The following is a 26,568-nucleotide window of genomic DNA, read 5'->3' as shown; positions in this document are numbered from 1 at the left end:
GTTTTTGTTTTTTATCTGCCAGCACCACCAGATAATCCAGCAGTACATGGTGACCCTAGAGAACCTCCTGTTTACAGCTGAACTGGACCACCACATACTGGCTGTGTTTCAGCAGTTCTGTGCTCTGCAGGCCTGAGGATTATTCACAGGCAGAGTCTTGTCTGCAGGACTTCAATAAATTTAATTTTTTTTATTTTTTAATGGGAGAACTTGACATGGGGATGGAAGAAATTTTTGACTAAAACTGGCTTTCATGTGCTCCTATGTAAAACAGTACAGTACTCTAACCAAGGGCAAACTGTGTAAGCATCATAAGCCTTACAAGATATGACTGATAGGGGATAGCCACAAAGTAAAGTATTAATTATTTTCATTGTATTTTAATTTGGTTTGACTCTTGACTTCATGACGGTATTTTTGGTTTCTCCCCTGTTGTTCATATAAAATAAAAATCAGGCAAAAAACAAACAAAAAACCCCAAACAGGAGAATTTGTTACCTCTGCCTGGCCCTTAAATCAAAGGAATTGCAGAAATGAGAAACAGTTCATAGTGTTTTGTGAGTATGAAAGGGAATGCACCTTTTCAGTGAACGGTGTGGTAAGCTCTCTAGTATGGCACAGGAAAAGTGTCTGAACTTTGGGCATGCGAAACATTTGAGTTAAGCTTTTAAAGTAGCATAGAGCATATGGATTTATTACCAAGCCAGCTAGGTTTTCACATTTTGAAAGAACATGGTTGTAATACAATTGAAATATGCTTTTTTTAAAAAAAAAATGTATTGTCTAGTGTCTTACAACAGTAGCTATAAACAATCGGTAGAGGAACTTCATGGACAACTTCTGAAAAATGCAATCCTTTTTGCAGTATAGTTGAAGAATCATGAGCTGCTCCTGGCAGTAATCTTCAGTGGTAAATGGGGACAGTAAGCAAGAGTGGGAGTGGAACGAACTTTTGACTGGCGTGCTGCAAACTTTACCAGGGTGTGGGAGCTCCCGCCCCGGATGCCAGGAGAGAGGGCAGGGCAGTGCTCAGCTTGTTCCTTTATTTCAGCCTGTAGCTAGCTGGGTTGCTGAGCTTGTGCTGGGCTGGACCTGCAGGCCTGCAGCGATGCCAGAGATCTTTTGCTAGTGATGGTGGAGGAACCCGGTGCCCTCACCTCATCTGACTTAGTAACAACTGCTTTGCGGTGGCTGCATCTGCTACCCTTCCCTTGCTTTAAAATATGACAACAGCATGTGGCTCCCATGTCTTCAGAAAGCATTTCAGTGCTCAATTAACTAATATCTCACGGGAGATTTAGACTGGGAAAACACAACCTGAAAATAGAGTAGCCTTAGTTTTGAGTTACACAAATAACATTACGTACATAAACGCCAAACCGGAGTGGTCTGTGTTAAGATAAGCAGCGATGAGTGGCAAAGACACTGCCTTCAGTGCTCAGGTCTGTCAGTGTGCAGTGTATTTCCAGGCTCTTTATGGTCTCTTCATTTTGCAGATAAATGTTTAAAGAACTTTATACACAGTGGTATTTGGTTTAAGCTTAGGAAGTGATGAGCTTTGGGTAATTTTGTTCCTGTACAAACTATTTTTTCAAGTGTTAGACCTAGTAATGCATTTCATCCATACGTTGACCAATTGACCTCCTGATCAAGAGAGGAGGGTTAAAAATGGAACTTTATACTTTGAGTGTTGACCTAAGTTTGTGTGTGGCCTGTAGCAATCCGATATATCCTCATAGACTTAGATCTGTTACTTCTGCTTTCTCTGCTTACCCTTTCTGGTTTGACTGATCCCTCCATTCTTTCAGGGTATACTGTTAATTGTTGTAAATTTGCTTTATGCAAGGATTTTGTCAGTTATGCGCAGAGTTCTGCTTCAAATCTTTCACTGTTAATGCTCTTGAGAATCAAATAGTTGGTTTAGTTTGTTGATTTTTTTTTTTATTTTTTAAGAAACATTTAATACTGTAGAGGTTTTAATTGAATTTTAATAGTTTTTTTTCACTGGCTCGTATCAATATCAGAGTTCTGATATTAACTGATGGTGGGGATCTGGCTATAAATGTGACTTGTGTAAAACTGATAACGCAGTTAAAACTTGGAAACGTGTAACTTCCTCTGAGCCTTGACAAATAGAGGTGCTGGGGATACAGTTGCAAATGCCTGAGTGTAATAATCCTACGATTTAAAACCAAATAGCAATGTCTTTGAAAATTGATTGGACTTCCGTGGTGCGTGTGGGTTTTGATTACATTTCTTGGGTCTGTTGGAAACCTTCCCCTCGTTGTACGTGGCGTACACCTGACTTGACTGGGAGACTGGTTGGAGCTGTAGGGAAGAGAATGAGACGCTCGCGTAGCGATACCAGCAGTTAACTGGAGAAACGTGGAACTGCTGAAGCCTGAGGTGGCAGATAGTGTAAAGATGCTGTAGAAATGTGATGTGGTTGGAAAAAGATGCACAATTAAAGGCAAAAATAAATGAAGGTGAAGCAGGTTACTACTGTGAGTGTTTGTCCTACCTATTTTGGCGGCCACTGAACCAAAGCAGTCATGTCAGGGCTGTGCCAGTGGTAGAGCAGTCAGGTTTGGAGCAGTTTCATTTCCCCTGCACTGTTGCTGCTGCCCTGACTAACACAAGCCTTTGCTGCCTTGCGCTGCGGGCTGAGCTAACACGCTGCCTCCACCTGCACAGCCAAGCGAGGCACGCATGCGTGCTGCGAGGCAGCTGGTGTGGAAATTCTCCCTCTCCCTTGCCAGCTCCTGTCCTCTGGGCAGTGGCGAGGTAGGGTGTGCCCACTGTGCTCAGAGGGGTGGCTGCCGCAGCCTGCCTGCAGGTAAGTGATACACAGTGGCTGATGCACCACCCAGCTGCCTGGGAGGGGAAGCTTTGGGACCCAAGATACCACCAGGTCAGAACCACAACCTGGACAACTGGATCCAAAACCTCTGCCAAGACTATGCCTTCCAGCCAACACCACGTGCCCTGAGCCCTCTGTGCTTGGTGGGAGGGTAGGCCAGGGGGGCTGTGGCCATGGGAGAGTGCTGGAGAACTGAAGGGCTGTGAGCGGAACAGTCATCCACCCTCCCAGACACCTCTCCTGTCACATTTCAGTTCTACACAGCCCACACTCCCCTAAGGCTCTCCATACTTTAAGCTCTGCCCTATTACTGATGGCAAACAGGCAGAGCTGCTGCCTCAAGCACCTTCCTTCAGCCATTTCCCCAACACCTCTAAGAAGCAGAGTTGAAATTGGAACTTTAAAGTAAATCCATCCTCCACTGAAAGTAGATGTCATTTGGGCACACTTAAATCTACCCTGGGGAGAGGGGCTACTTTGCCCCACCCCCAAGGACAGGTATTTTTTAGAAATTTGTAAATGAAAACGTTGAGGTGGTGGTGTAAGTCACTTTGGTCTCTGGGCCAAAACTTGGGAGAAATGGCACTGGAGGGCACATGTAAGGACCCTCCCCAGGAGCACGTAGCTCTCTTTTTGAGACACAATTGTCTCAGTCCAAGCAGGAAAACCTGCTTCATGACGCAGCCTCCAACCTCCAGAAGGGTTCTATCTGCCCACCCATGACCAATAACAGCAACTTCCCTTTAAGGAAAGCAGACAAGTAGGGGCGAGTTCACCTCCATTTCATCAGTGGATGAAGCAGAATGCTACCAACTTACCTTCTGGCCTGAACTGTTAAAAATGCATTATATTCTACCCTAAGATCTAGCTTAAAAGCCAAAGCTTATTGTTCTGCAGAGTTTCTTACAACCAAGGAACATCATTCTTCACCAAATATGACAACAGCTTGTTCATAATTACCATTTATTTCACTTTATTACAGAATACCTTTTAAAAGATAATGAAATAAAAAAAACCAGATAAGCGCTACATCTTCTCATAAGTTAATTCATGGCCACATACAGTACAGGTCTTTTTATATGTATCTTCATCAATGTTTTCTTCTGGTCCATACTCATGTTCATGGATACTAGCTGCTTTCTTCCACAAACTACTCCTCACAGCACGGCGGAGTTCTGATAAGAAATAATAAAAGAAAAATTTTAAGATTTTAATAGATCTTAAATCATGGTGAACAAAACTCAAGCTAAACCCCTTTCTGAGGACTACAGACATCAATCTGCTTATGGCCAGTCTTCCACACATTTTTAGTGAGAACCTGCTGTTGCAAGAACAAGCTTTGACTTGCCCTGCAATCTTCACCTTGTTTGCATAATTTAAAGGGTAAGAACCACACAGACGTGCAATCTCACAGGAGAAGATTCTCCATCTGGACTAAGTATGCGTTGCCCACTGCCTTTTTTCACAAAGCCATTCAAAGGTATCTAAAGGGGGTAGGTGGAATGCAGAGAGAAAGTTTTTATAAAACACCTCATTGTTTTACATGACCAAGAGAGAGTACTTTTCATTCAGGTCACAGTAAACCTCCCAAATGACTTGGCATTCTCTAAGCTTTACGCCCAATAACGTGAGTTGCCTCTGCAGCAGCCGCAGTGAAGTCAGCGCGTTTTCAAGAGAGCACAGGCTGGCAGTTCAGCCCAAGATATTATCCCAATGTTGCAAGTGGGTGGCAAGCATACCAAACAGCAAACCTAGTCACGCTTTGAGCCAAGCCATTGAGGCCACAAACTTCATCACGTTAAGGCCTGTACTTGCACTGAACTCTGGCATCTCAGCTACAGGGTGCTGCCAGTCCTCCTGTGCGGTGCACACCAAAATGGCCAAGGCAGGGGTTATCAGCTCAAGCCTCATGTTCTGCCTCCTCCAGACAACCCTGGGACACCCAGCTTCAGTTTACTGCCCCTCTGAATGCTGACCTGAAGTGAAGCACGGATGCTTGGGCAGCACAGACAGCTTGGTAAGCCACAGCTCTCGCCAAGAAACAACCATACAGTCTGTTTTAAAATTACTAGCATGTCTGTGCTGGAGGTGTTTTCCAAAAGTTCTACACATTGAACACTGTCCTAATTTATCAGGAAAAAAACAAGAAAAACGAGCAGTAGCAAGAGCAGCTGGGAATACTGTGAACAGTGGGAAAACACATTTTCTACCTCCATTTACGGTTACCCCACCCAAAGGCACATGGACAACAGAATTATAACCCACTGCCACAAAAATCTGTGTTCCTCTCCAAGTCAGGAAAAGTATCGGGAACAATCTATGGCACATTCTGGGTCATACCAAAAAGTTTAAGAAACACCATCATAAACTGTCATAACTGATTTCTGTCACTTACATCACGCCCATAGGACAACGGGGCAGTTCAGGTTGGAAGGGACCTCAGATCTCCAGTCCAACCCTCTGCCCAAAATAAGTCAGCTGTGAGGTCAGACCAGACTGCTCCAGGCTTACCCACACAGCTCCTGAAAACCTCCATTTTGCCACACTGAAGATTTTCTGAATACTTCAATCAGATGCGGCAACAAATTCAAACAGGACCATACTGTACTTTAGGTAACTGCAGTATCCAAGTTTAACCCTTTACCTTTGACTTTCTTATCAAACTTCTTCTGCTTCATCTTCTCCCGGCTGTCACGGCGGAGGTCCCTTGCTTCTTGCAATGATTCTTCACTACCCCAGACTTCAAGAGAACGCTTGATTACCTACAGGATGGACATAAAGGTGTTTCTTTTTATCCCTGAATCAATAAAAATGAACCATTCTAACTCGCTAATTTAATTTTTTCCCTACACACACACAAGTCAACCCAATCTTGCTTCTGCCCCCCATCTGTTCTCTGCTCCTGACCAGCAAACATGGCATTCCTTTCACAGAAAGAGATAACACTGATCTTTAGTATCAGCTAGATCTAACAATACTCAGTGAAGTCAAACCCGGCTCTCATTTTGTGCATATTCCACAAAAGCAGCAGCATTCCTATAAAAGTAGCAAACAAGAAATGACAAAAGCCCTGGAAAACCTACTTGCTTTTCCTGCTGCCTCTGAGGGCAGAGCTGCGAACACAAGGCCACAGCTACAAAGGGCCACGCACAGCAGCATCTGCCCCACACGTTTCAGAGAAGCGCTGAAAGGCCATGCACTTTGTGACCTGTAATTGGGCAAACCACTGGGGTCATGGTCCATGAATATCTTTTAAATGCTCTTAAACACAGATATTTTAATTAATTTGGACTACAGCTCTCTAACTACACAGAAAATTTACACAGCTATGCATAACATACTTGACAAAAATCGTTCAGAGATCAGAACCAAAGTCACACCACTTTGGCTACCGAAGTTCTATGAAGGTAAAAAGAGGTCTGAAATACGCTAACAGTTTCTATACCTGTAGTTTTAAATAAAGTTTCATGTCACCCCACCGTGAATTATGAGGGTTTTTCTTCACAATGAATCTGAGCACTGGTTCCCTCTTGTCTAGGTCACAGTCTTTAAGAAGATACTGTTCTTTTGCTTCTGTCCTTGTTATAAGCTTATGTTTATCTTCAGCATCTCTGGAAGATGTAAAACAACTATGAGAAAGCTAGACCTGAAAAACCACATTATTAACATCTAAGTCCCCATCGCTTCTAACATTCCTGAAATACAGGCAGCCCTCATCCTCCCAGTCTTTAATGCATGCAAGTAGCTTTGGACTCTATCTAGCTAAACTTTGAGACAGGTTTACTGAAGTTAAGTTTAAAAATTCTCCCATTTGAGCAAACACAGGCTGAAAAGCCTGTTTTTCTAGAAGGGCTTTTCTTCTATATTCTTAGAAGAGGGAGTAACTGAAACTTAAAAGGAGTATGCGTCATTTTAGGTATTCACCTAACCCAGATGCAACTAAAGAGGACAAAAGTACAAGCCTGACACATGGTCAAGACAGAAAGAATGTGTAATGTGAGATAGGTCAGATCACCTGAGAATATACACACTCCATATGCTTCCAGATCCCAGAAACAGATTAGCAACCGACAGAGCACTTATTTCTAAATGCAAGGCAGTAGGCAGACAAACCGCAAAGTAAAGACCTTGAAAAACTGTAACTTTTACCAGATAACGAAAAACTGTGTAACCACAGCAGCCTTCATAAGTTAATAAAAAAAAAAATTACATTTACGCAATCCTGACTGAAGTGTAACTTGAATTACTTGAGCTGGAACGATCTGCCAAACAGCAAGTGCTAACAACCACCATCAAGGAAGTACTGCTGCAAATGCAGCTTTACTACAATTCAAAGTTCACAGTAAAAGCTAACATGCCAAGGAGCTCCAAACGTTCAGCTGCAAGAGCTACTTAGAAAAACCATGAAGGCTCAAGCCTTCTCCGTAACACCCTTTTTTCCACCCACCTTGCCTCCCCGAGACAGCACTTTGCCCCTGAAGACTGTGAACGCCCTACAGCATGTGCACGCCCCCGGCTGCTCCCTGGGGCAAGCCAGGAAGCTCTCAAGATTCTAACTCCTAGCTGTGAGCTTTCCCTCCCCCACCACCCATTCACCCTCGCTCTTAGGGGTGGCTGGCTGCTCCAGAGCTGGTTTCATTGCCCTGGTTATTTTGATGGCTTTCGGAGCATTTTCTGTGTTAAAGGTAAGAGTGTAGAGACTGCCTTCCTCTCAAGGTCAAACTCCTGCTTAGCCTGCAGGTCAGCCGGTAGCCTGCCGCAAGGGTTCTGCCCTTTGCTGCCACACCGCCGGCCCACTCGCTCGGCCAAAGTACTAACTTCACTGGGGTAATTCAGCAAACACTCCTGGATCCCCGCCCCACTCCAGACAGCAGGTACTCTGTGTTCCATCGAATAGCTCTAGTCTGCAACCAGACACCCAATTCCACGCTGACTAACACCCCAACTGCTCTCAAGACATGTTTCCGGAATGTTACGTAAAAATCTACTGACGTCCCCTACCCCAAGTCAGGCTCACCAGACAATGCCACTGTTCTTTGCTTCCGTAACGGAAAATACAGAGATTACCACTCAACTTCCATTTACTTTTTCAGTAAACTCTCATGCTACTGAAAAATGTCTCTTTGCTGACAGCTTTTTTAATTAAACAGAATGATTGTAATTAACTAAATTATAGCCAGCAATCTTCACATAAAATAAAGCTTCCCTCTCCTGATTTGTAGTACCTGCAATTATCACATGTTGCCCAATCAAAGTGCTGCATAAGGTAGGAATCCATGAATTCTTTGCCACAGTCTCCACAGATGAGATAGTCAAATTCTAGGACAGGTGCTAATGGAAAGAAATTTTTTTTAAGGAACTACCACGTTAAAAACAAGCATCTGGAATTGGTATGACAATCAATTTTACTAAAATTTACATTAGAGTTCTCATAGTATTTGTTACAGACTAGTTTCGCTCCTCTATTAAGTTTTCCACAAAGATACAGTACAAATTCAAACCCGTTATCACGCAACCCATCTCTGCTTTTATATTTCTGTTCTTGCTAGAAGGTTCACTGCATTAAGTATTGGATTTCAACATTCAAATGCACACATTTGTTTCGACTTAGCCATTGTTTAAAAAAAAAAAAAATTCTCCACGTTTCCCCATAAAGTGCTTCATATCCCCTCCTACAGCTTCCTCCGTCCCGGCCCTCAGAGCTACATCCTGATTTAAGAGGACGTGCGGGCAGGGACAGGAGGAAGCAGGGAAGGGCATGCGGTTCGAAGAGGGTGGCTAGAGCAGGAAGCATACAGGAGCTGCACTGGCATCATAGTCCTCTCAGCTCTGCTCCTGTTTTTTTCCAGGCTCAGCCACACCTGCCTCTCCCTAAATGAGCTCAACGGAGGCCTGAGGTGGTTGGCAAGGCTCTGGGTCCACTGCAGCCGGCAGACATGGAGGTGGATGGCCAGAGAGCTGCTAGGAGTGGAATGGGGATGGAGCTCCACTACAATCCTCTCCCCAAGCCCTCTCAGCACTGCTCCAAGCCCAGACTCATCCCACTGCCGGCCATCACTTCTGGCCGCATCCTCGCCGGGTAGATCACCTCCAACGTCATCGCCATCTGCTTTATGTTCCATGTGACACCAAGAAACACCGATTCAGGTAACGCAGCTATAGGGAATAGTCCTTTAACAGTAACATTGTAATTCTAGCAGAAAATCAACATTTTTATACAGTTTCATAAGCTAAAAGTGAGGTAATGCTGCAGAACATTAACAATATCTGAAACAGAAGATTAATGCTTGACATGCAGCACCATACATTTTTAATTGCGTTTGCATTTATAGCAGGCTCGATCTAGCAAAGACGACATTTTATGCCAACTCAGTCCTGCTAGCGACAGTGGGATGCTCGGTACTCCACATAGCCATGCTCTCACGTCACATTTCATCATTTAAGGCAGTACTCCCGAACATAACGACATTTTATTAACACAATGACATTATGAATTACACAGCAAAAATAGCCCCAGCACAAAGGCACCCCAGATCTGCTTAGTTTAAACATTAATTTAAACATTAGCCCCCAAAAAGAAGTAGGGCTGCTAGTTGTTTACGCTCTTTAACGAAATCTGGTGGCGATATCTAACAAAGAGATACACTGCACCAACAGCCCTGCAGCTGATTCAGAGCCGAACAAAGCAAGACAAAGGCAATCCCAGAGAAGAAAGTGAATCTATTTTGGGATCCTTACTTCTCCATTTGCTTTTTGGAGGGAGAATATCACAAGCCAATATGTCGAAATCCTCCACCAAACGATCAGCAACTTGGCGTCAGTACGTTTTATAACGACAAAAGCTGGCACTGCAGCAGTGCTCTAATCTTGGCATTAACGGTATCAACCTCGAAATTCCCAGAACCGACGAAGCCACGCCGATTAAAACGCTTATTTTCGTTTTAAAATTCAAATTCCCGAAAGAAATCGTGTAAATAACGTTTATCGGGGAAAGAGAGAAAACAAAAAAAGAAAAAAGCGGATATACCCAAGGGCACTGACTGTGTCCCACTTCCGAGGCTTAAAATTCTTCCATTTTTAATTACCGCGTATTTGCTAGCCTCTTTAATGCTGAAAGAATCGGACGCGCCAGAAATCGAGCACATCCAGAAAGACGCGTTAGGAGGAGGAGGAGGGGGTGGGGGAGGGGGGTGGGGGAGGGGGGAGGAAGAAAGGGGGGGAAAAAAAAGCCCGGGAAAAAAAAAAAAAAAAAAAAAGGCGCCTATGCCTGCCTCCCGCCCCGCCGCCGGGCCGGGCCGGGCTCGCTGTCGCCCCCGCGCCTTCCTGCCCTCCCCCCCCCCCCGCTCCGCGCGGCGCCGCCCCCCGCGCCCCGCCCGCCGCCGCTCCCGCCACCGGGGGCTTCAGGGATTTTTTTTTTTTTTTGGAGGGGAATTGGGGTGGGGTTTTTTTTGCTTTTTTTTTCTCGTTACCGGGGGGATGCACGATCTTCTCGGCGGCGCCGGGCTCTTCCTCCGCCGCCACCTCCTCCTCCTCCTCCAGGAAGAAGCCCCCTCCCGTATCGACGACCTTGGGGGGGCCGCGCGCCCGCACGCCGCCTGCACAAGACAAACGAGACGCCGCGTTACCGCCGCCGCCGCCAGGGGGCGCGCGAACGGGCGCGTGCTCTCTCCCCCGCGGCGCGAGGCGGGGGGCCGCGCCGCGCTCGCTCGCGCCCGCGCGAGGGCCCCCCCCTCCCCCCCCCCGCACGTGGGGGGAGGGGGGGGGGCCCTCTCGCGCGCCGCGGCGCCAGCTTCCCCCCCCCCCCCCCCGGCTTTCCCGCTCCCCCTTCCCCCCCCGCCTCGCGCCCAACGGCAGCGCGGCGCACCCCCCGACCCCCTTCCCGAAAAAAAAGAAAGGGCGCGGGGCGCCGCCCGTCGCGGCCGGGCCCCGCCGCCACCGCCGCCGCCATCCGACCTGCGGCAGGGTAGGGCCGGGCCGCCAGCCGCGCCTGCCGCAGTGCCAGCGCCCGCTGTCGGTTCCTCTCGATCCTCGACAGCGCCGCCGACGAGAGAGGCAGCCGTCTGCTCGCCGCGGACGAAGCCTTTTCTTCCTCCTCTCCTCCTTCTTCCTCCTCCTTCTTCTCCTCCGTCTCCTCCTCCTCCTCCTCCTCCTCCTCCTCCTCCTTCTCCTTCTCCTTCTCCTTCTCCTTCTCCTCAGTCGGGGCGGGGGCCGGGGCCGGGGCCGGGGCCGCGCCCGCCATGGCGGCGGCGGAGCAGCGGAGCCCCGCGGATCCCCCCCGCTCCAGCAGTGGCGACTCGCCCTTCCCCTCGCCTCGCCGCCGCCGCACTGCGCCTGCGTAGAGAGGGAGGCGGGGGAGGGGGCGAGAGGGGCGAGGCCCCCCTCGCATGCGCGCACCCGCCGCCTCGCCTCCCCGCCTCGCCGCCGCGCTTGGGGTGCCGGGAAACGGCGGGGAGCGGGGGGGGGGGAGCGGAACGGGGGGGGGGGGGCGGGGGCTGCGTGGCGCCCGGCCACGGTGGGCGGGGGGCGCCGCCCGCACCGCGGGGGGGGGCACGGCCGCCGGTGGGGATGGGGGGAGGTCGGGGGAGGGGGGGTTGTCCCGGCGCGGTGGGGCTGGGAGCGGGGATATGATCCTGGTGGGGCGGGGGGGTGGGGGGAGGGGAGGCGATGACCCTGCGATTTCCGCGCTGAGCCGCGTGTGCCGCGTTTCGAGCGCTTTCTGCACCAAACCTCCCCTTCGGTCTTGAGCAACCCTGTGGAAAAAATAAAAAAAAAAAGAACCCCCTCCCCCCAAAGAATAAAACCCAACCCACCACCCCGCGCGGCAGCAGGAATTCCTTCACAGCGTCACCCAGCAAATGCCCCTTTTGTCCAGGGGAGACGCGGCCCCACGCGGTGCCGTTTCCGCAACCTGGCCCTGCCAGAGCACTGCGGGGTGGTTTTACAACGTGGTTCTTGTACCCTTCCCGGGCGGGCGAGGGTACCTGGGCACCCCTCTGGGTGCCTCCCACCCGGGAAAGGCACGGTCCTGCTGCGCCGACCCGCTTGCACCCAAGCAGTAAAGGGGGAGCAGTGCCGGCGGGGGGGGGAATCATCCGTACCCCGCCTCGGCCGGCCTGCGAAACAGCCGCCACCACGTTTCCGCCAAGAAAATGATTCCTCACCACCAGCAGCACCGTGGCCGTTCACAGCCCCGGGTGACACAAACCACGGTCGGTGTGTGAGCACGTTTGCTTTCCGAGCAAAATTCCCCCCACCACCAACTTGCTGCCTTCACTGGTAGCGCGTGATCCACGCGCGAGAGCGAAGGGAGAATAAATGGAGCCCCATAGCCTTCCTTGTTGATGAGATACACGTAAAAGGCTTTGTCATGCAAATGTGGCTCTAAGCCACTTTCATATAAAGCCAGCTTAATACTGAATAGCCGGTGATCCTCGCCTTTCCATTAGGCAGTGCCTGCCCTGTCCTTGAAGCAACAGAAGTGAAGACGCTGGTAGAGGGGTTGCTTTCAGCCTCCATACCGAATTGGTATGACCTTACGGCGCAGAAAAAAGTCTTCCTTCCCCAAAGGTCTCTCTCCCACAAAACTTACACGAATTTCCTGCTAACCCTCCCCCCTGCCCTCAGAATGTATCCCCATTGCCTCTCCATTCCAGTCCTAAATACCCACGGTAATTCGGTAATTACCTGCATAGACTCTGTTTCTGCTGTGTCGAAAAACATTTTATTTCTTTTTTTGCATGTCGTCCGTGCTTGGTATTAACTTTCAACGATAGCCAGCAGAGTGTGCTGTAAATGCTGTGAAAAGAACGTCCTGCTTCTGGGAAATTTTTTTTTATACATCTCTGTGTGTATATATATACACACACACATATATTTAAACGCAGATGAAGACATTTTAAGTGGTTCAGATATTTGCATGAGTGGTAGATGGTTCCTCCCATCAGTTAAAATGCTTCTCTCGTCACAGATCACAGAATCTCTTCCTTAAAAATTAATAGCCAAGTCATACTAAACTGTCCGCTTTCAGCAAGATTGCTTTTCAGTGTTTGTATAAAGTTGGAAAAGTGCCACAACGAACGTGTCCAAATACCTTTCGCCGACAAGGAGAAGGGTCTATAACACAAGCTATTTAATAGATGAAAATGTGAGTTGTAATCCTGGCTTGCAGGAAGCAGCTTATGGAATGGTACCGTATGAGCATACATTTCGCCAGCCTCATTACTCTCTCCGTTGGACTGACTGGCGGTGGACTTACAGAGAGGCAAATAAATATATTACAAATAAGTAAAATAAAAGTAGTTTGAAGCAAAGTGTTTACTAGATGGCTTAGAAGTGGAATTGTTTGCTCAAAAAGCAAACACAGGTCTGTTTGGATTCCTTATTTTATTCTGATGTCACTCTTTTCTCCCTTGGTCTGTGGGAGTAGAAATTTAGGGAAGAGTGAACTTTTGAGTTGTGCCTGGAGGTTAACAAATAGTCCTGTGTCATTCACAAACCAAAACTGCGTTAAAGTGGCCAAGTCTGGGACCCGGTGTAAGGGGTTTAAGGGCAGGAGGACATTGTTATGCAACCAAACTGGAATTAGGGTTAAAAGGAAATCAGAAGATATAAACAAAAGCAAATTCAGAGGCAAAGCACTCAAACAAAATTGGCTGTAGGCCACAACTGTCCGTGCAATGCAGCTAGTGAAACTGTTTTAGAAACACATACTAGAGGTTTTTTTTTTTCTTTTTCTCGAGCCCAATCTGACTGGGCACTCACAGCAGAATATTCTCTACAGCTCTGCTTCTGACCAGGATGAATCAGATACAGTGGTCCTAATTTTCACAGTCATGAGAAGGTAATAGAACTATTAGTTATGCCTTAGCAAGGGGTTACAAACTATCTTATATGATAATACTCATGTTTAAAACACACATGGCTTAATGGGTGTATGTGAGTTAACAATGCTAATGGTATCTGTGTTTCAGATAGTTCTTTGTGTACCGTATGCCAAGTAATACTTGATATTACTTGGCTGCTGGTAGCCATGTATTAAAAAGTAGCTGTCATTAATTGGCAAGTGTAGACATGCATTATTTCATAGCCACAGAGAACAGTGTCAGTGAGGAGCTGAGTGCAGGGAGGCAGCTAGGCAGTGCTTGTCAACTCATTACTCCCTTGGAGAAAAGGGTGAGCAGTGAGATAAGAATGTTTGCTGACTATACAAAATGTTTTTAAGTTTGCAGGGGTGAGGGTCATCCCTAAAGAATTGTGGGTGAGTAGCCAGTAAAAAAGTAGATTAAATGTGGGGCAGACAAATGCAAGATGAGGTAGGTGCAGAAACCTAGTCCTGACTTTACATGAACAATAGCAATGTCTGAATTGGTTGCTGCCACTCAGGAGTGAGACTTTGAGTATGTGTGGCCTGCATAAACACCAGCTTGATGTTTGGAAGTGCAAGGCTCATTTTAAGGAAAGGGACGGAGGACAAAACAGGGGGCATATTTATGGCACTCCACAAATCTGTGGTGAGCTCGCACCGTGAGCACTGTGCCCGGCTGAGTTTCCTGCTTCTTGGAAAGGAAATACTAGAACTGGAAAAGGATAAGAATGACACTCAGCTGTCTGGCTTCATGTCCCTTGAAAGGAACAATTGAGTAGGCTCAGAGTTTTCACTCAAAAGAGGTTACTTAGGGAGGATATGCCTGAGGCCTGTCACATCCTAAGTAATTTGGAGAGGGTGGACAGCAATAGACATCTTAAGTACAAACCATCAAATTTGTGGCAGTGGGAGCCAGGCTCTAAACAAGCAAGAGGAGATGGTTCTCCACATGGTCACACGGGGGAGGATGTGCGCAGTGCCTTTCTGAATGGCACACTTGGTACAGGGTGTTTCTCTGGGGTGCAGGGGAGATTGGCCAAGTATTTGGAAGAGGGCTATGCTGAGAGTTGGTGAACAAACAGCCCCTCAGGCTCAGGAAATTCCCAGCACTGAAAGCAGTTGAAGGCTATAGGACTGTTTCAGAGGAGATATCATATCTTTGCCTTGTTTTTCCTCTTCCCTTGATGTTTGCCTGTGGCCTGTGGTGGAAACAGGATGTTGGACTGAACAGGTTCTTCATCTGAGGCAGGACACCTCTTCCTCTGTATTCACGGAGAATCATGCTGTAACTGATGCTTATACACCTGGAGCCACACAACAGCAAGCCTGTGACATGGGGGTCTTTCAAACCAGATTCAGTGTTCATCTGTACCAGAAGTTCCTTACGAAGCAGGTGCTGTGCCATGTCTTTCCATTTTGCTTCACGATATACTTACTTCTATGTGTCCAAAAGTCTTAATAGCAATCTGCATACAGTTACCTTGCAGTTGCATACCTACAGCCAAAACACCTTTTTGTCCTGCTCAGTAAAAGTATTCATTCCATGAGAGACAGATGTAACAAAGTTTTACTTTTCTATGGGTTTGTCTTCTGAAGGGAGTGGCTGTGGAGAAAAATCCCTCTACCAGTCGCCCTCCTCTCCCTCTCCCCCTCCCCCTTCCTCTCCCTCCCCCTCCCTCTCCCTCTACCCTGCCCCCTCCCCCTCCCCCTCTCCCTCTCTCCCCCTTCCCTCCCCCTCCCCCCCTCTCCCTCTCCCTCTCCCCTGCCCCGTCCCCTCCCCCTCTTCCTCCCCCTCCCCCTCCCCCTTCCTCTCCCTCTCCCTCTCCCTCCCCCTCCCCCTTCCTCTCCCTCTCCCTCTCCCTCCCCCTCCCCCCTCTCCCTCTCCCTCTCCCTCTCCCTCTGTTTAGCCGTTCAGGTGGTAGCATCAATTTTAGCCATATTTGAATTCTGTAGCCAGCAACTGACCAGCCAATACACGCAGGCTGTTGGCTGCTGCCTCTTAGCATGACTAAGGCATTGGATTTTGTCCAATGACTTCAAATGCTTTTATGGGAGAGAACAGCTCAATTGCATCCTTAGGGATGTAACACAAAAAAATGCCATGCCCTCTGTGATTATATTTCCATCGGGTTTTTAGTTTGATACACCCTTTTCTTACGTGACCTTAAATAAATAAATGTTGAAGTATTGCTTGCTTCTTGGTGAAAAAGAAGCATGTGACCTATGAAAAATGAAGGGAACTTGTTAAAACCAGAGAGTGCACCTGCTTGGATCTGTATGTTCTCTTTCCGAATTCACCTATGCCATAGCTCACGGATCAGAGATAAGCAGTGAATCATCCTGTTGGACAGAATGGGACACGGAGAGTAAATTAAGTTTGTCATCTCTCTTTGAGATTTTCTCATTTGCTCACTACCTGTAGGAGGGGATTTTCATAGTAATGTGACCCATCTTCACACTCCATTTATCATCTTCCAGGTGATCTATATAATCTCAGTTGAACTGGTAGATAATGGAGGAAACATGTAAAGTGTTGAATGCTTGAGCAACAGATCTGAAAAGAACAGGTAAGCAAGAATTGAAGTGCAAATGTTTAAAGACAAAAATTGGCATTCTTCCCTAACAGGAGATCTTAATGCAAGTTTGTTATTATTTTCTTGTTACAGAAGATGACAGAATGTGAAATTACAATGTAAATCTCTTTTATTTGCTAGCATTGTACATGACTTTTCTGTTTTATTACTTTTACTGAATAGGACTTTAATATGTTTGCTTTTAATATCAATGGAAAACACTGGTTTCACATCTGTGAACAGGAAAATGTCAAGGCATGATGAAAAAATGCTGGTTTTCACTGTTTCAGAGATCACCACAAAGCTGACTGCACACTTTTGTTGTTGACTGGCAACCCAGAAAGAGAAATCCTTTCTCTATTTTACCAGGAAAATCATCTCTCTTCCATGCACATAAAGAATGGGAAACTGTGGCAAAACAACAAATATGTGCTGTAACTGCAGCAGCGTGGCCTTTGACGATTTGATATCTTCAATACAAAGAATAAAAACATTGTTGCAAAGTAGGAAACTACCTTTTTTTTTTTTTCTCTGAAACTATGGTACTGGGAGCTTTTTCTTGCTCCACCAATGGCTGGTGGAGGAGATGCTATGGAAATAGGTTTGAAGACCTGTCTCAACTGTCATGAAGTCAAACTTTTCAGCTTTTGGGAGGGGGGGCATGTTTCCAAACATGCAGAGCTTTTCATGTTTAGGGGTATTCGCATGTCACGTAAAAGGGATGTGTGTACTGGCAGATTTTTTCCTCCTCTCAATATTCCTATCTGGTCAGTTATTTAATCCATGCAAGAGCCTTTCCTGTAGCAACTTAGAAATGTTAAGAAACTGTCTAATGCTTTAGTCACTTTTTCTTTCTATTAAGAGGATCTCAGGTATTTCTGTGACAGAAAATCGGTACATCATCTGTTATACTAATCTCCAAGACATGAGATCTAGCTGTATTGATGGTGAAAGGCTGAGCATACTGGAGAGAAGTATAAAATTCTGGTCTTCTTGAAGTATTTAAGGAGATTGAGACTGTAAGTGCTTTAAAAGAAATTATTAAAATTTCTGCTTTATATCATTCAATGTATTATACATGTTTTCTTTTTAAGTCATACCATAAAGATATTCTTTTTATGATTGCTTCCAAGTCAGCCTGACTTCTTCCTGTGTGCAGAGTAGCTGGAACAGAAAACCACAAAACAGCTGACAAAGTCTGCTGTAGCAAAAATATCATGTCCCAGTTACCAGGATTTAAGCAAAATTAATCTCTTTTGGTACTTGCCAATCTCCACAAAACATTTTTGTGCCATTGTCCACAGGTTTGATCAGATTTTTTTTCAGAATTTTGTTTCCTAATGTAATTCCCAAACACGTGATGAGAAGTTCATCTCACAGCGCTAGCCACGTGCACCTCTAAGGCCTCTGCCCTGCTCTTCAGGACAGATGCCACCAGGAACTGTGGCCAGTTCAGTGCACGGAAGCTCAGGAGGAAGAGGATGTGGAATTTATCTCTCTGTCTGGACCATGCATTTTAGGTTCACAGCAACCTACTTGTGAGAGAAATACAGAGTCGACATATGGCTTAAGTATTATCGGAATGCAGGACCAGTGGGAGGTGCTTCTGAGGGACTATGCCGGCCACAGTATTTGAGTCTTGAACATAATCTAAATGTATCCTCTCAGCCTGACCAGAAAGTAATTTCTGTTCAGGGTCTTCACTTGCTGCCTGGATTCATTCAGCTAGTTGATTTTGTTGTCTTAGTTCTGGTTTTGTTTTTTTTTTTTCCCTAGGGGAAAACTGCATTGCCAGGCCAGAAAGTAGCAGTGACCATAGCAATTTAACATGCAACATTAATTGATTTCTCTCTTGGAACAAGGGAAAATGGCTTCCAAAGGTTCTAACATCCCTAATTTAGCTGAAACTGTTTATGAGTGAAGGAAAATTAAAAGAGTTCCTGATGTCTCTAACTCCTTTCTTTCAGGTTCGAGACATATACTTGTCGTGGTTTAGCCCCAGTCAGCAACATTCGAGTGTTGCTTCCCCTTCATCCAAATGTTCCTGGTTAATCTGTTCAAATCAAACTCTTGCATAGCAGCAGCAAGGTAAAGCCAGATCCTTCAATTTATTTTTGAGATTGGTTTGCTCTCTTTCAGAATTGATTTTCTTTGTTCTACAGGTACACCGAGTTTTGGTATTTGCTGGAACTTTTTTGCTGAAGAGCATGGTACGTCCAGTTATTGCCTGGACTTTGGGAAGTAATTTGTGAAGAAAAATTTTTAAAAAAGGGAAAAAAAGTTTTTTTGTCTTCCTGACCCAGTATGGGATCTAGTGATCCAGTGACACAGCGCTTTTGTTGCAGGAGACTACACTTCCTTGGTTTTTGCTCAGCCAGAGCTTTAATTACAACAGAGGTCAAAGCCTCCCTGTTTTCAGCATCCTCTTTGAATTTGGAGGCAATGGAATGGTTCACCATTGAGTTAAATCATCCTCACCTGTCTAGGAAAGCATCCTGTGTAGCGTGTGGCCCTTCTCTGGCTGGAGACCGGATACACATAGCTGCCAGCTGTTGCAGCCAATGCACCACCAGTGCAGTCCCATGGTGGAGGGAGGTATTGCTTTTTCATGAGTCTAGACGTGCTCTGTCTCTCTACGGTGTGTCAGCGTGGTTAGTGTTAAACTCACCCAGCTTGGATTTTGATCTATCAAAGTTTGGATCTTCCTCATGTCACATTTTTTCACTTTTATTTTTCCAGTTTTGGCGGGTTTTGTGTTTTTTTTCCCCTCAGATTTGCATGAAGTTCTGAATGTTGCACATTTTCCTAGGTTATGTTTGAGGTATTTTTAAGAGTTTCAACTACATTTTTTTATTTTGGCTTTTCTGACAAGACAAGAAAAACAGAGTTGGTGAAACCCCAGTAACATCTCATGGATTCATTAACTTTTAGCTTGGTGTCTACTGAAGTCTGAAAGTGCCTGTACAAATCGCCTCAAACATCCATGGTCTTGGACTGTTTATCTGCAGTAGCCACTCCATCTCTTCTCTGAGCAATGTAATTTGTCATGGTAGATCCAAAAGCACTGGGATGATGTATCCCAATTTCTTTATTTTCTGACTCTGTCCCCCTTGTTGTCTATAGGAGTGGTCTTCTGGAATATTTTAGTGCTGTGAGGTACAACCTCAGTTTCTGCCCTAATACCCTGATAATTTAAACACTTTCCCTTTTTTCTTTCATAATTTCATTAATTCACTTGATGAAACTTGCTTTTTTGCTTTTCCCAAAGTGATCACTCAGAATTACACACTGCAGCAAATGTCTATACAACATAAAATCATCTTAACTTAGGCAGGATCCTGGTTGCAGAGTTCCTCACAGAGGACATCAGTTCTCTTGACTCATATGTTTACGTGGCAAATCACAGAGGGCTCACCCAGTAAGCAGAGTAACAGATAACAAGAACTTTACTTACTAACTTAATCATGCAGTATAATGATTAAATGAAGACCAGTGTGATACTGATATGATATGGCAAATTCTTGTGCTGTGGTACATGCCTAGGAGGTGTGCTTGGAAAATAAATGCAGACAAAGCATGCTTGCTGGCTACTTGGCATTCAAGCTATTCTTCCTAATCTTTTGCTTCTGGAAAGACTCAATCCGTCTGCCCCTTACCTTTGACAGTTTCTGATGCTGTTACTCCTGCTTAGTCTAACTAAAGCTAACTTGAGACTGAAGCTGCTGGTAGGTTACTCATACATTCCAGCCTAGTACTTACCTTCTGATTCCTTTTTATGCTTAATGATTATCAGATACTAATTTCTATATTATCTTACACTAAATTCTGTACTTAGGCGTCTTTAAAAAGTTATGATTAAACGAGGAGTCTACATGTTCCATCATTGCTTCAGAGAACTGCAACAGATCTGTAAAGATCAGTAAATCATTACTCCCTTTTACGTATGCCACATTGCTTTCTTCTCAACAGCTCGTCTTTATGCAGCTGTACATTAATTCCATTCTTTGTTATAGTTTCTACTAAGGTCTCTGGTATAGAGACCAAACTTACTGCTCTGTCATTTTTTTTGTATACTTCCTGAGGGTTTCCTTGGCAATTTTGAAAACTACAAATAAAAGAATTATTTTGCCCTAAGCTACAGAAAGTTTAAAAATATTTTTATTAAACGTGTAGCATTTTTGGTGAATAAACAAGATAAAACCTTGCCGTTGAGTCTGTTGGACAGACATAGCATGAATAACATACAGCGTGTTCACGTGCATATTTTAATAAACTTTCCGGGTACCCTGTTTGCATGACAAAGCAGATACACTAACGGCTAACTTTCAAAGGTTTAATTAATATCTGTGATAAAGACCACTAGAGGGTGCTCTTATTATTGTTCCAGGAACGCCGTTGGACTTCCATCCGCAGAGCTAAAGGGACAACTCGTTTTAACACTATAAAAATTTAAGTGAATTCGTAATAACTGGAACCATGCTAAGGTATTTAAAATCAGCCATAATGCTTGGTTGTATAATCCCCACCCAAATTCGCTTTCCTCTAACTTGACACTAAGCTGGACAATATCTTCTGTAACACAGCTTCACTTCAATGCATTGTGGGTTTTTTTGCATTAACACATCCGTAAGATTAACAAGAATTTTTGTTTACTTTAGTTATGTCTCACACCTACAAAGTATATACTAAAATGTTTTGTGTTTGTTACAAAAGTTGATAGCTCTTTTCCAAAAAGAAAAAGAATTTCAGTGGTTTGTACTACAAATACTGCCATCAAGTTTTTGACCTGGATGAACTTCTGCAAAAGGAATCGGTTTTACTTTCCATCTTGTTAGTGATTTATTCAGTGAAGCTGGACAAGTAACTTACTGCTTTGTTTTCAGAGACATGTCGTTTTCCACGTCCCAGAATGTATCATTTTTGGTGAGTTTTATGCCTCTGTTTCCCTGTGTGTAAAATGAAAGTGGATCCATCTTGGTTTTAAAACGCTGCTTACGTTCCTAACAGAGAGCGGATGCAATGTTAGAGCGGCATTTCCCACTTGACCGCCACGTACTGAAGTACATGTGTTAAACATGATTCAGTACACAGGTAAGCCACTTGGCTAACCTGGTTTCAAATGCGCTGATCAGACTGCTGTATTTGCACACACATCACTAATCTTTTGTGGCGGTTTGTGCTGACACCATAACAACTTCCAAGCAGACCACCCACCCTGCGGTGCAGGAATGTTTTTTACACAATTGACAGACCTTTGGGTTGTTTCCTCTCTTTTTTTTTTTTTTTAAATCCTGTTCCTCTGAATCTGTCGTTTATAGAACAATAGGTGCAAATAATGGTAGCAACATTCAGTTTTCTGTGCGTTCACACTGCTGACAAAAGAGCATCGAGGCTAGAGGAGGGAATTTTGCCTCTGTCGTCGCTGAAGCTGATGAGATTTACTCCCGCTGTAAGTCACACTGTGCAGTTTTGAATGAAGCAGCCAGCTTCTGGCTGATTCTTTTTTCTCTTTCTGTGAAACTGAAAGGAGGCAGCCCTGAGAGGCACAGCAACTGAGGAGAAAGCTGCTGTACTGCTGAATTAACCCAAACCACAGCTATGTCCCCCTGGAATCAGAAGTCCCAGGGGCTTGCCTGCATGCTAGAACTGCCACCCGGCATGGCAGTGCAGTGAAGGATCTGCCCCATCCTTACAAGGGGGCTCCAGGGTGCCTCTGCCGGGAGCGGCCATGTCTGTGCTGGGGCGAGCAGTGCAGAGTTGCTCTGCCATGTTAGAGGTGCCCCTGCTGACCTGACGCTACTTCAAAATGTCCACTTACTGAAATTGGTACTTTTTGTTCATTTCAGCAGTAGTTTGTGAAGCATGTTTCCTAGACTTCCTTAGTAATGATTAAAATACAGGTCTTTAAGGCAAACACCTAAGAAAAGTGCATCCTTTCTGTGCACTCCCCAGGGCAAACAGTGGTGTACTCTGTATTTAATGTGACTCTCAGTCAGCATAAAAGTCATGTGTAAGTGTGGGCACATGTTAAAGTGTCCTCAAGCCCCCAGTGATATCTCTTCAGTGGGCTCTCTATCAGAGGTGTATCTAGCACCACTGGTGAAGACAGCTGCTAGCGAGATGGTACAAGATCACATAAAGGATTAGGAGCAGACTTCTAGTAAAAATCTCTGGACACCCGTCAGACGCAAGGGACCAATTAATTAAACAGAGACTGCTCCAGGTGTCCTCCTGCTGGCTCACAGGATCTTAAAAGCACTTGGAATCCTTACATTAAAGCTGACTTCTATAGAAAGTGGCTTCCCAGTGGATTGTCATGCATAATTTTTCTCCCTTCATACAGTAATGCTGTTGATTAGCAATGCATAGTCCAGCTAGGGAGGACAAGGGGATGAGCTAAATAAGTGTAGCCTTTCTTAGATTTTGGAAACCTCAGTATCTGGGGAGTCACTCTAGAAGCAGGATTCCTGAGCAAGTCCCCTTTTTCCCATGCAGAAATTTTGCCTAGGCCAAAATACAGAATCTGGGCTGGTTTAGTAGTATTTGTGAGAGTCTGCTAGTCTATTGAAAGAGTAGTGCTGTGCAATGCAGCAATAACTCTCTGAATGTGCGGTCAATATCCAGACATCCTGAAAGGAAAACACAACACACGCACAGACCTATTTTGTCTGTGTACAACCAGTGAATCCAAAAGGATCTGAAAGCTTCAAAATCTTAATCTATTATTTCTGTGGTCAACCTGCTTGTGCTCAACCTGCCCTAGGTGTCCTGGGCACAGCCATAAATCCAGTGTGCGTACATAGTGCTCGTGGTGGAACTGCTGGTGCAACACATATGCATTGAGACATCATCTGGTAGAAATATGGGAGCCTTATACAAAAGTACTAGTGATTATTATGTCATCACCCCATCTGAGAGTCTGATTCAGGATGAAAAATCCTATGTAAAATTTCTGCTTGAGGCATTTTGCCTCCAGCCACAACGTGTAAAGAATCTTTCACAATATAACATTTGACCACTGCGGTCTATACATTGCTGTGTCAGTTTCTATTACTTCTGGGCCCTCCCGGTGCACAGATAGAGCAAGTGATTTGAGTTCTTTGGTTGCAAAAGGGACAAGGCAAAGGTGAATTAGAGTTTGCCTGCTTGAGTAGTTAGATCTGGCTCACCTCAGTGATTTCAGTGCTAAACAATTGTGAATTTGCTTAGTAAACACCTGAGATGTGCCAGAAACTGGAGAAATAAGTGAGGTAAAAAAAAGCAACATGCTTTGAATTGCTTTTAATGCTTATCTTTTCAGTCAGTAAACAAGCACATGGATAGTGCCTCCAGATTCTGCAAAGCTCTGTCAGATGTATGTTCTTTTTGTGAAGGTTAGCAGAAGATGCTATTCAGATCTTGTCAGTGCAAAAATTTATCCTTCCCTTCCCTTCCACCAAGAAGAGCAAATTACGGACAGAATGGGGAGACAGTAGGAAAGAGAAAAATAATATTGTTGTTATTACTGAGAGGATAAAGGACATTTTCATGAGGGCATTCAGCTAAGGCTGCAGATCTGAGCTCTCATGTGCATACCGTACCTCTTCTGTTAGCTCTAATAAGTGTCTCTCTGAGTAATGATTTTGCTCACCTCTTGAAGCTATGCAAAAATTCAGGCTTCTCATCTAAGCTGGTCCATTAAACTGTCCATAACATTAACTGGAATGCTTGGGAGACTGCTACAGATGGTTTGGACTTTGTGTCTTAGGAAGGGCTGAATCACAGCAGCTGCCTGTTTCTCTCCTTTAGGGTTAAAGTGAACCATTTTTCAGTATCCACCTGATCCCACGTGGGACGACAGGTGTAGTGTCATTGCCTGTTCCCACCTTTTCTACCTGGACAGCAGTTCCTCAGGGCAATGGAGCTGGTGCTGTAGAGCCTAGCATACCTGGCTCAATGGGGCACTGAGCTTGGGTAGAGCTGGTAGGTGATACTTTAGTTTAAAGAGTAATTAGAAACAAACCAGATGGGTTCTGTTTTCTTTAAAACTTTCACATATTCCCCAGAGGGCACCACATGAAGGCTGCTACATGCAGGATCCTATGAATGACTCTTGAGAGCTTCCTACCCTTAACAATGGACAAGGCAACACCTGTGTGATTTGTGGGAATTGATATTACAGACAATCCTTCAATGAGATAGTCAGAAAAGTGGCTGAAGGTACTTCAGATCTGATCAGGTACAGCTCTTCCCTCATGCAAATCCTTTCCAGTACTGCAGGGCAGGCAGCAGTGCAGAGATACTGTGTGAGTCAGAGAACTGATGGCTGAGGACTGAATGACCCAAGAAGTCCGTGGGTTGGTGTTTCAATCGTGCATGGAGGATGTTGTTCCTCTGTCAAAAACACTTAGGTGTTTCATTAAACATGGATTATCAGTCCTGGCTTGCAAGGTTGGTTACACTGGATGAGATATGGTTCCCAGAATCTGACAAAGATTTATGTCAAAAGGCATCTCTGGAAGTTTCCAATCCAACCCTGTGCGCCCAGCAGGGCTCACCACAATGCTACGTGAGGTAGCTCAGGCTCTCATCTGGTTGAGTGCTCAATCTCTTAAAGGGCAGAGATCCCACCACCTCTCTGGTGCCTGTCCCAGGGCTGCACTGCTCTCATGGGAACAGTTTTGTCCTCATATCCAACCCCCTGCAACCTGTGCCCTGGGGCCTGTCACAGGGCACCTCTGAGAGGAGTCTTGCTCTGTCTTCCTGTAATGCCCTTCAGGCAGTAGGAGACTGTACTGAGGATTCCACTCAGCTGTCTCCTTTCCACACTAAGCAAACTTGTCTTCATATAAGTCATTAACTATGTTTTGCAGAATGGCTTCAGCCAAGAATATCTTTTTAACACCATCAAGAAAACATTAGTCTCCGGTCAGGAGCTGGCAACAGGCAGCATGAAGGCAGGGCACATTTTCTTTAGATGGCATGAGGCAACATGCTGATTGGAAGTCACTGTGGCCAGTTTTTAATGAAGATAGTAGTGATTTAATGATGCATGAGGATGAGGCAGGGCAACAGGGAGGTGTAATCCTCTCTGAATGGTTTGCCACTGTTGGCTTCCGCAAGAGAGGGCCTCATGCTCCTCCTTACTCCACATCACAGTTTGGCCCCATTTGCTGGGTCAGGTGTGTTCCTCCTGACAGCAGCAATATTTGATTTGGTGGCTTTTCTCTTCTCCTGTTACTTTGACCATCCACTTCTGTGAGTTCATCTTGTGGGGGTTTGAGCCAGGCAAAACTGCTGGATCTACAATAAGTAATGGTAATAGGTCACACAGCTGGATTGTATACATTAAGAAGAAATACCTCCTCTGGCTGAATATGAAGCTGCCACCTGCTAGTTTCATTTGTTGCCTCTGTTCTCGTACTGAGAGACACATGAGTAGTTATTGCTTATTGACCTTCCCCTTGCCTCTCACCACTGATGAGATCTACTTTCACTCTAGTCATCTCTTTTCTAGACCAATGTGTCTTGATATAGTGCGCTCATGAAGAAGCTCTTCCTTTCCTCTCATCATCCTCTCAATATCTTTCTGTCCTTTTCCAATTGTTCCATCTCCTTTCTGAGCTAGGGAGATAAAGGTTAAGTATTACTCCAGTGGCATTGTATGAGATGTGTGAAAGAGGAGACTTAAAAGGAGATGTTTGTATATGTTTAGCAGGGAGGAGAGAATTGGCCAGTTGCTGGTTGTTTAGATAATGTTTTCTCTGGTTGCCTGAAGGCTTCTCAGTGATGTAGGCAAAAATTATGACCTGGACAAGATCTTACCAGCATGACTGTCGCGTTCTCCTTTGTCCAGGCCCTGGTCCTTAAGGCATCTTCAGCAAGGGTCCCAGTGGTGTTGTAAACACTTCTATGTTGCCTAATTTGCTGCCTGCCAAGATGCATTTGAAAACAGAGGCAGTCCCTTCCCCCACTCAAAGGATGAGAACTGTATTCTTATGAGAGCGTTTTTGAAGAAAAACTGTTCCTTTTATTTCATTCCCCTTTTTTCTCTTCTGTCTACAATGACCAAAAGCTACTGTTTCAAGGTGGCAACTTAAAACTCACTCTCACTCTCACTCTTTTGCTGTGGGGAGGTGAACACATATTGTACCACAAGTGCCCCACAGATGTAATCTGGTGATGTCTCCCATATTTGTTGCTGGGGCTGCTTTCATAATCCAGACCAATCCTGCCTGTGGAAATGGCTGTGTCAGGTCCAGGTGTTGAGACAAGACAGGGCATTTCAGTGA

At 45.4% G+C, this 26,568-nt stretch overlaps 2 protein-coding genes and 1 long non-coding RNA gene across 6 annotated transcripts in view; 2 read left to right on the top strand and 1 right to left on the bottom strand.

Annotated features, from left to right (window-relative positions):
• Positions 1-2,499, top strand: part of NCBP1 (nuclear cap binding protein subunit 1) — a 31,597-nt gene extending 29,098 nt beyond the window's left edge. Inside the window, exon 23 of the mRNA XM_075078594.1 lies at positions 23-2,499. Coding sequence (XP_074934695.1) covers positions 23-136 — 114 coding nt within the window. The 3' untranslated portion in view covers positions 137-2,499. The remainder of the gene's footprint in view (positions 1-22) is intronic.
• Positions 2,500-3,796: 1,297 nt separating this feature from the next.
• XPA (XPA, DNA damage recognition and repair factor) lies at positions 3,797-11,281 on the bottom strand. 4 transcript variants are annotated; one of them, XR_012657940.1, is made up of 7 exons: positions 10,814-11,281; positions 10,330-10,455; positions 8,086-8,191; positions 6,306-6,471; positions 5,944-6,068; positions 5,505-5,622; positions 3,797-4,035 (listed from the first exon to the last, which is right to left on the bottom strand). XR_012657940.1 is itself a non-coding variant. In XM_075078596.1 (7 exons), the coding sequence occupies exons 1-7, from the start codon at positions 11,244-11,246 to the stop codon at positions 3,887-3,889; spliced, it is 1,059 nt and encodes a 352-aa protein (XP_074934697.1). In that variant the 5' UTR covers positions 11,247-11,270; the 3' UTR covers positions 3,797-3,886. The 4 variants fall into 4 exon arrangements, 2 of the variants coding, with proteins under 2 accessions (XP_074934697.1, XP_074934696.1); XR_012657939.1 differs by having other exon boundaries at positions 6,340-6,471; positions 10,814-11,280; XM_075078596.1 differs by lacking the exon at positions 5,944-6,068 and having other exon boundaries at positions 10,814-11,002; positions 11,042-11,270.
• Positions 11,282-14,122: 2,841 nt separating this feature from the next.
• On the top strand, positions 14,123-17,391 carry LOC142050189 (uncharacterized). The gene is made up of 4 exons (XR_012657938.1): positions 14,123-14,172; positions 14,939-15,117; positions 16,203-16,291; positions 16,588-17,391. It is a non-coding gene; the product is annotated as an uncharacterized LOC142050189 (long non-coding RNA).
• Positions 17,392-26,568: the final 9,177 nt, after the last annotated feature.

The sequence above is a fragment of the Phalacrocorax aristotelis genome, chromosome Z (assembly GCF_949628215.1).
Source record: "Phalacrocorax aristotelis chromosome Z, bGulAri2.1, whole genome shotgun sequence".
Taxonomy (NCBI): Eukaryota; Metazoa; Chordata; class Aves; order Suliformes; family Phalacrocoracidae; genus Phalacrocorax; species Phalacrocorax aristotelis.
Note: the sequence above shows the minus strand (reverse complement) of the source record. Positions and strands in the feature narration are given on the sequence as shown.

Coding starts and splice junctions, on each gene's coding strand:
- XPA (XM_075078595.1), bottom strand. CDS start 11,246: ATGCGAGGGGGGCCTCGCCCCTCTCGCCCCCTCCCCCGCCTCCCTCTC. Junction 8,192..10,329: donor GAAGATCGTGCATCCCCCCG/GTAACGAGAAAA, acceptor TCTTTCCATTAG/CACCTGTCCTAGAATTTGAC. Junction 4,036..5,504: donor GTTTGATAAGAAAGTCAAAG/GTAAAGGGTTAA, acceptor ATTTCTTATCAG/AACTCCGCCGTGCTGTGAGG.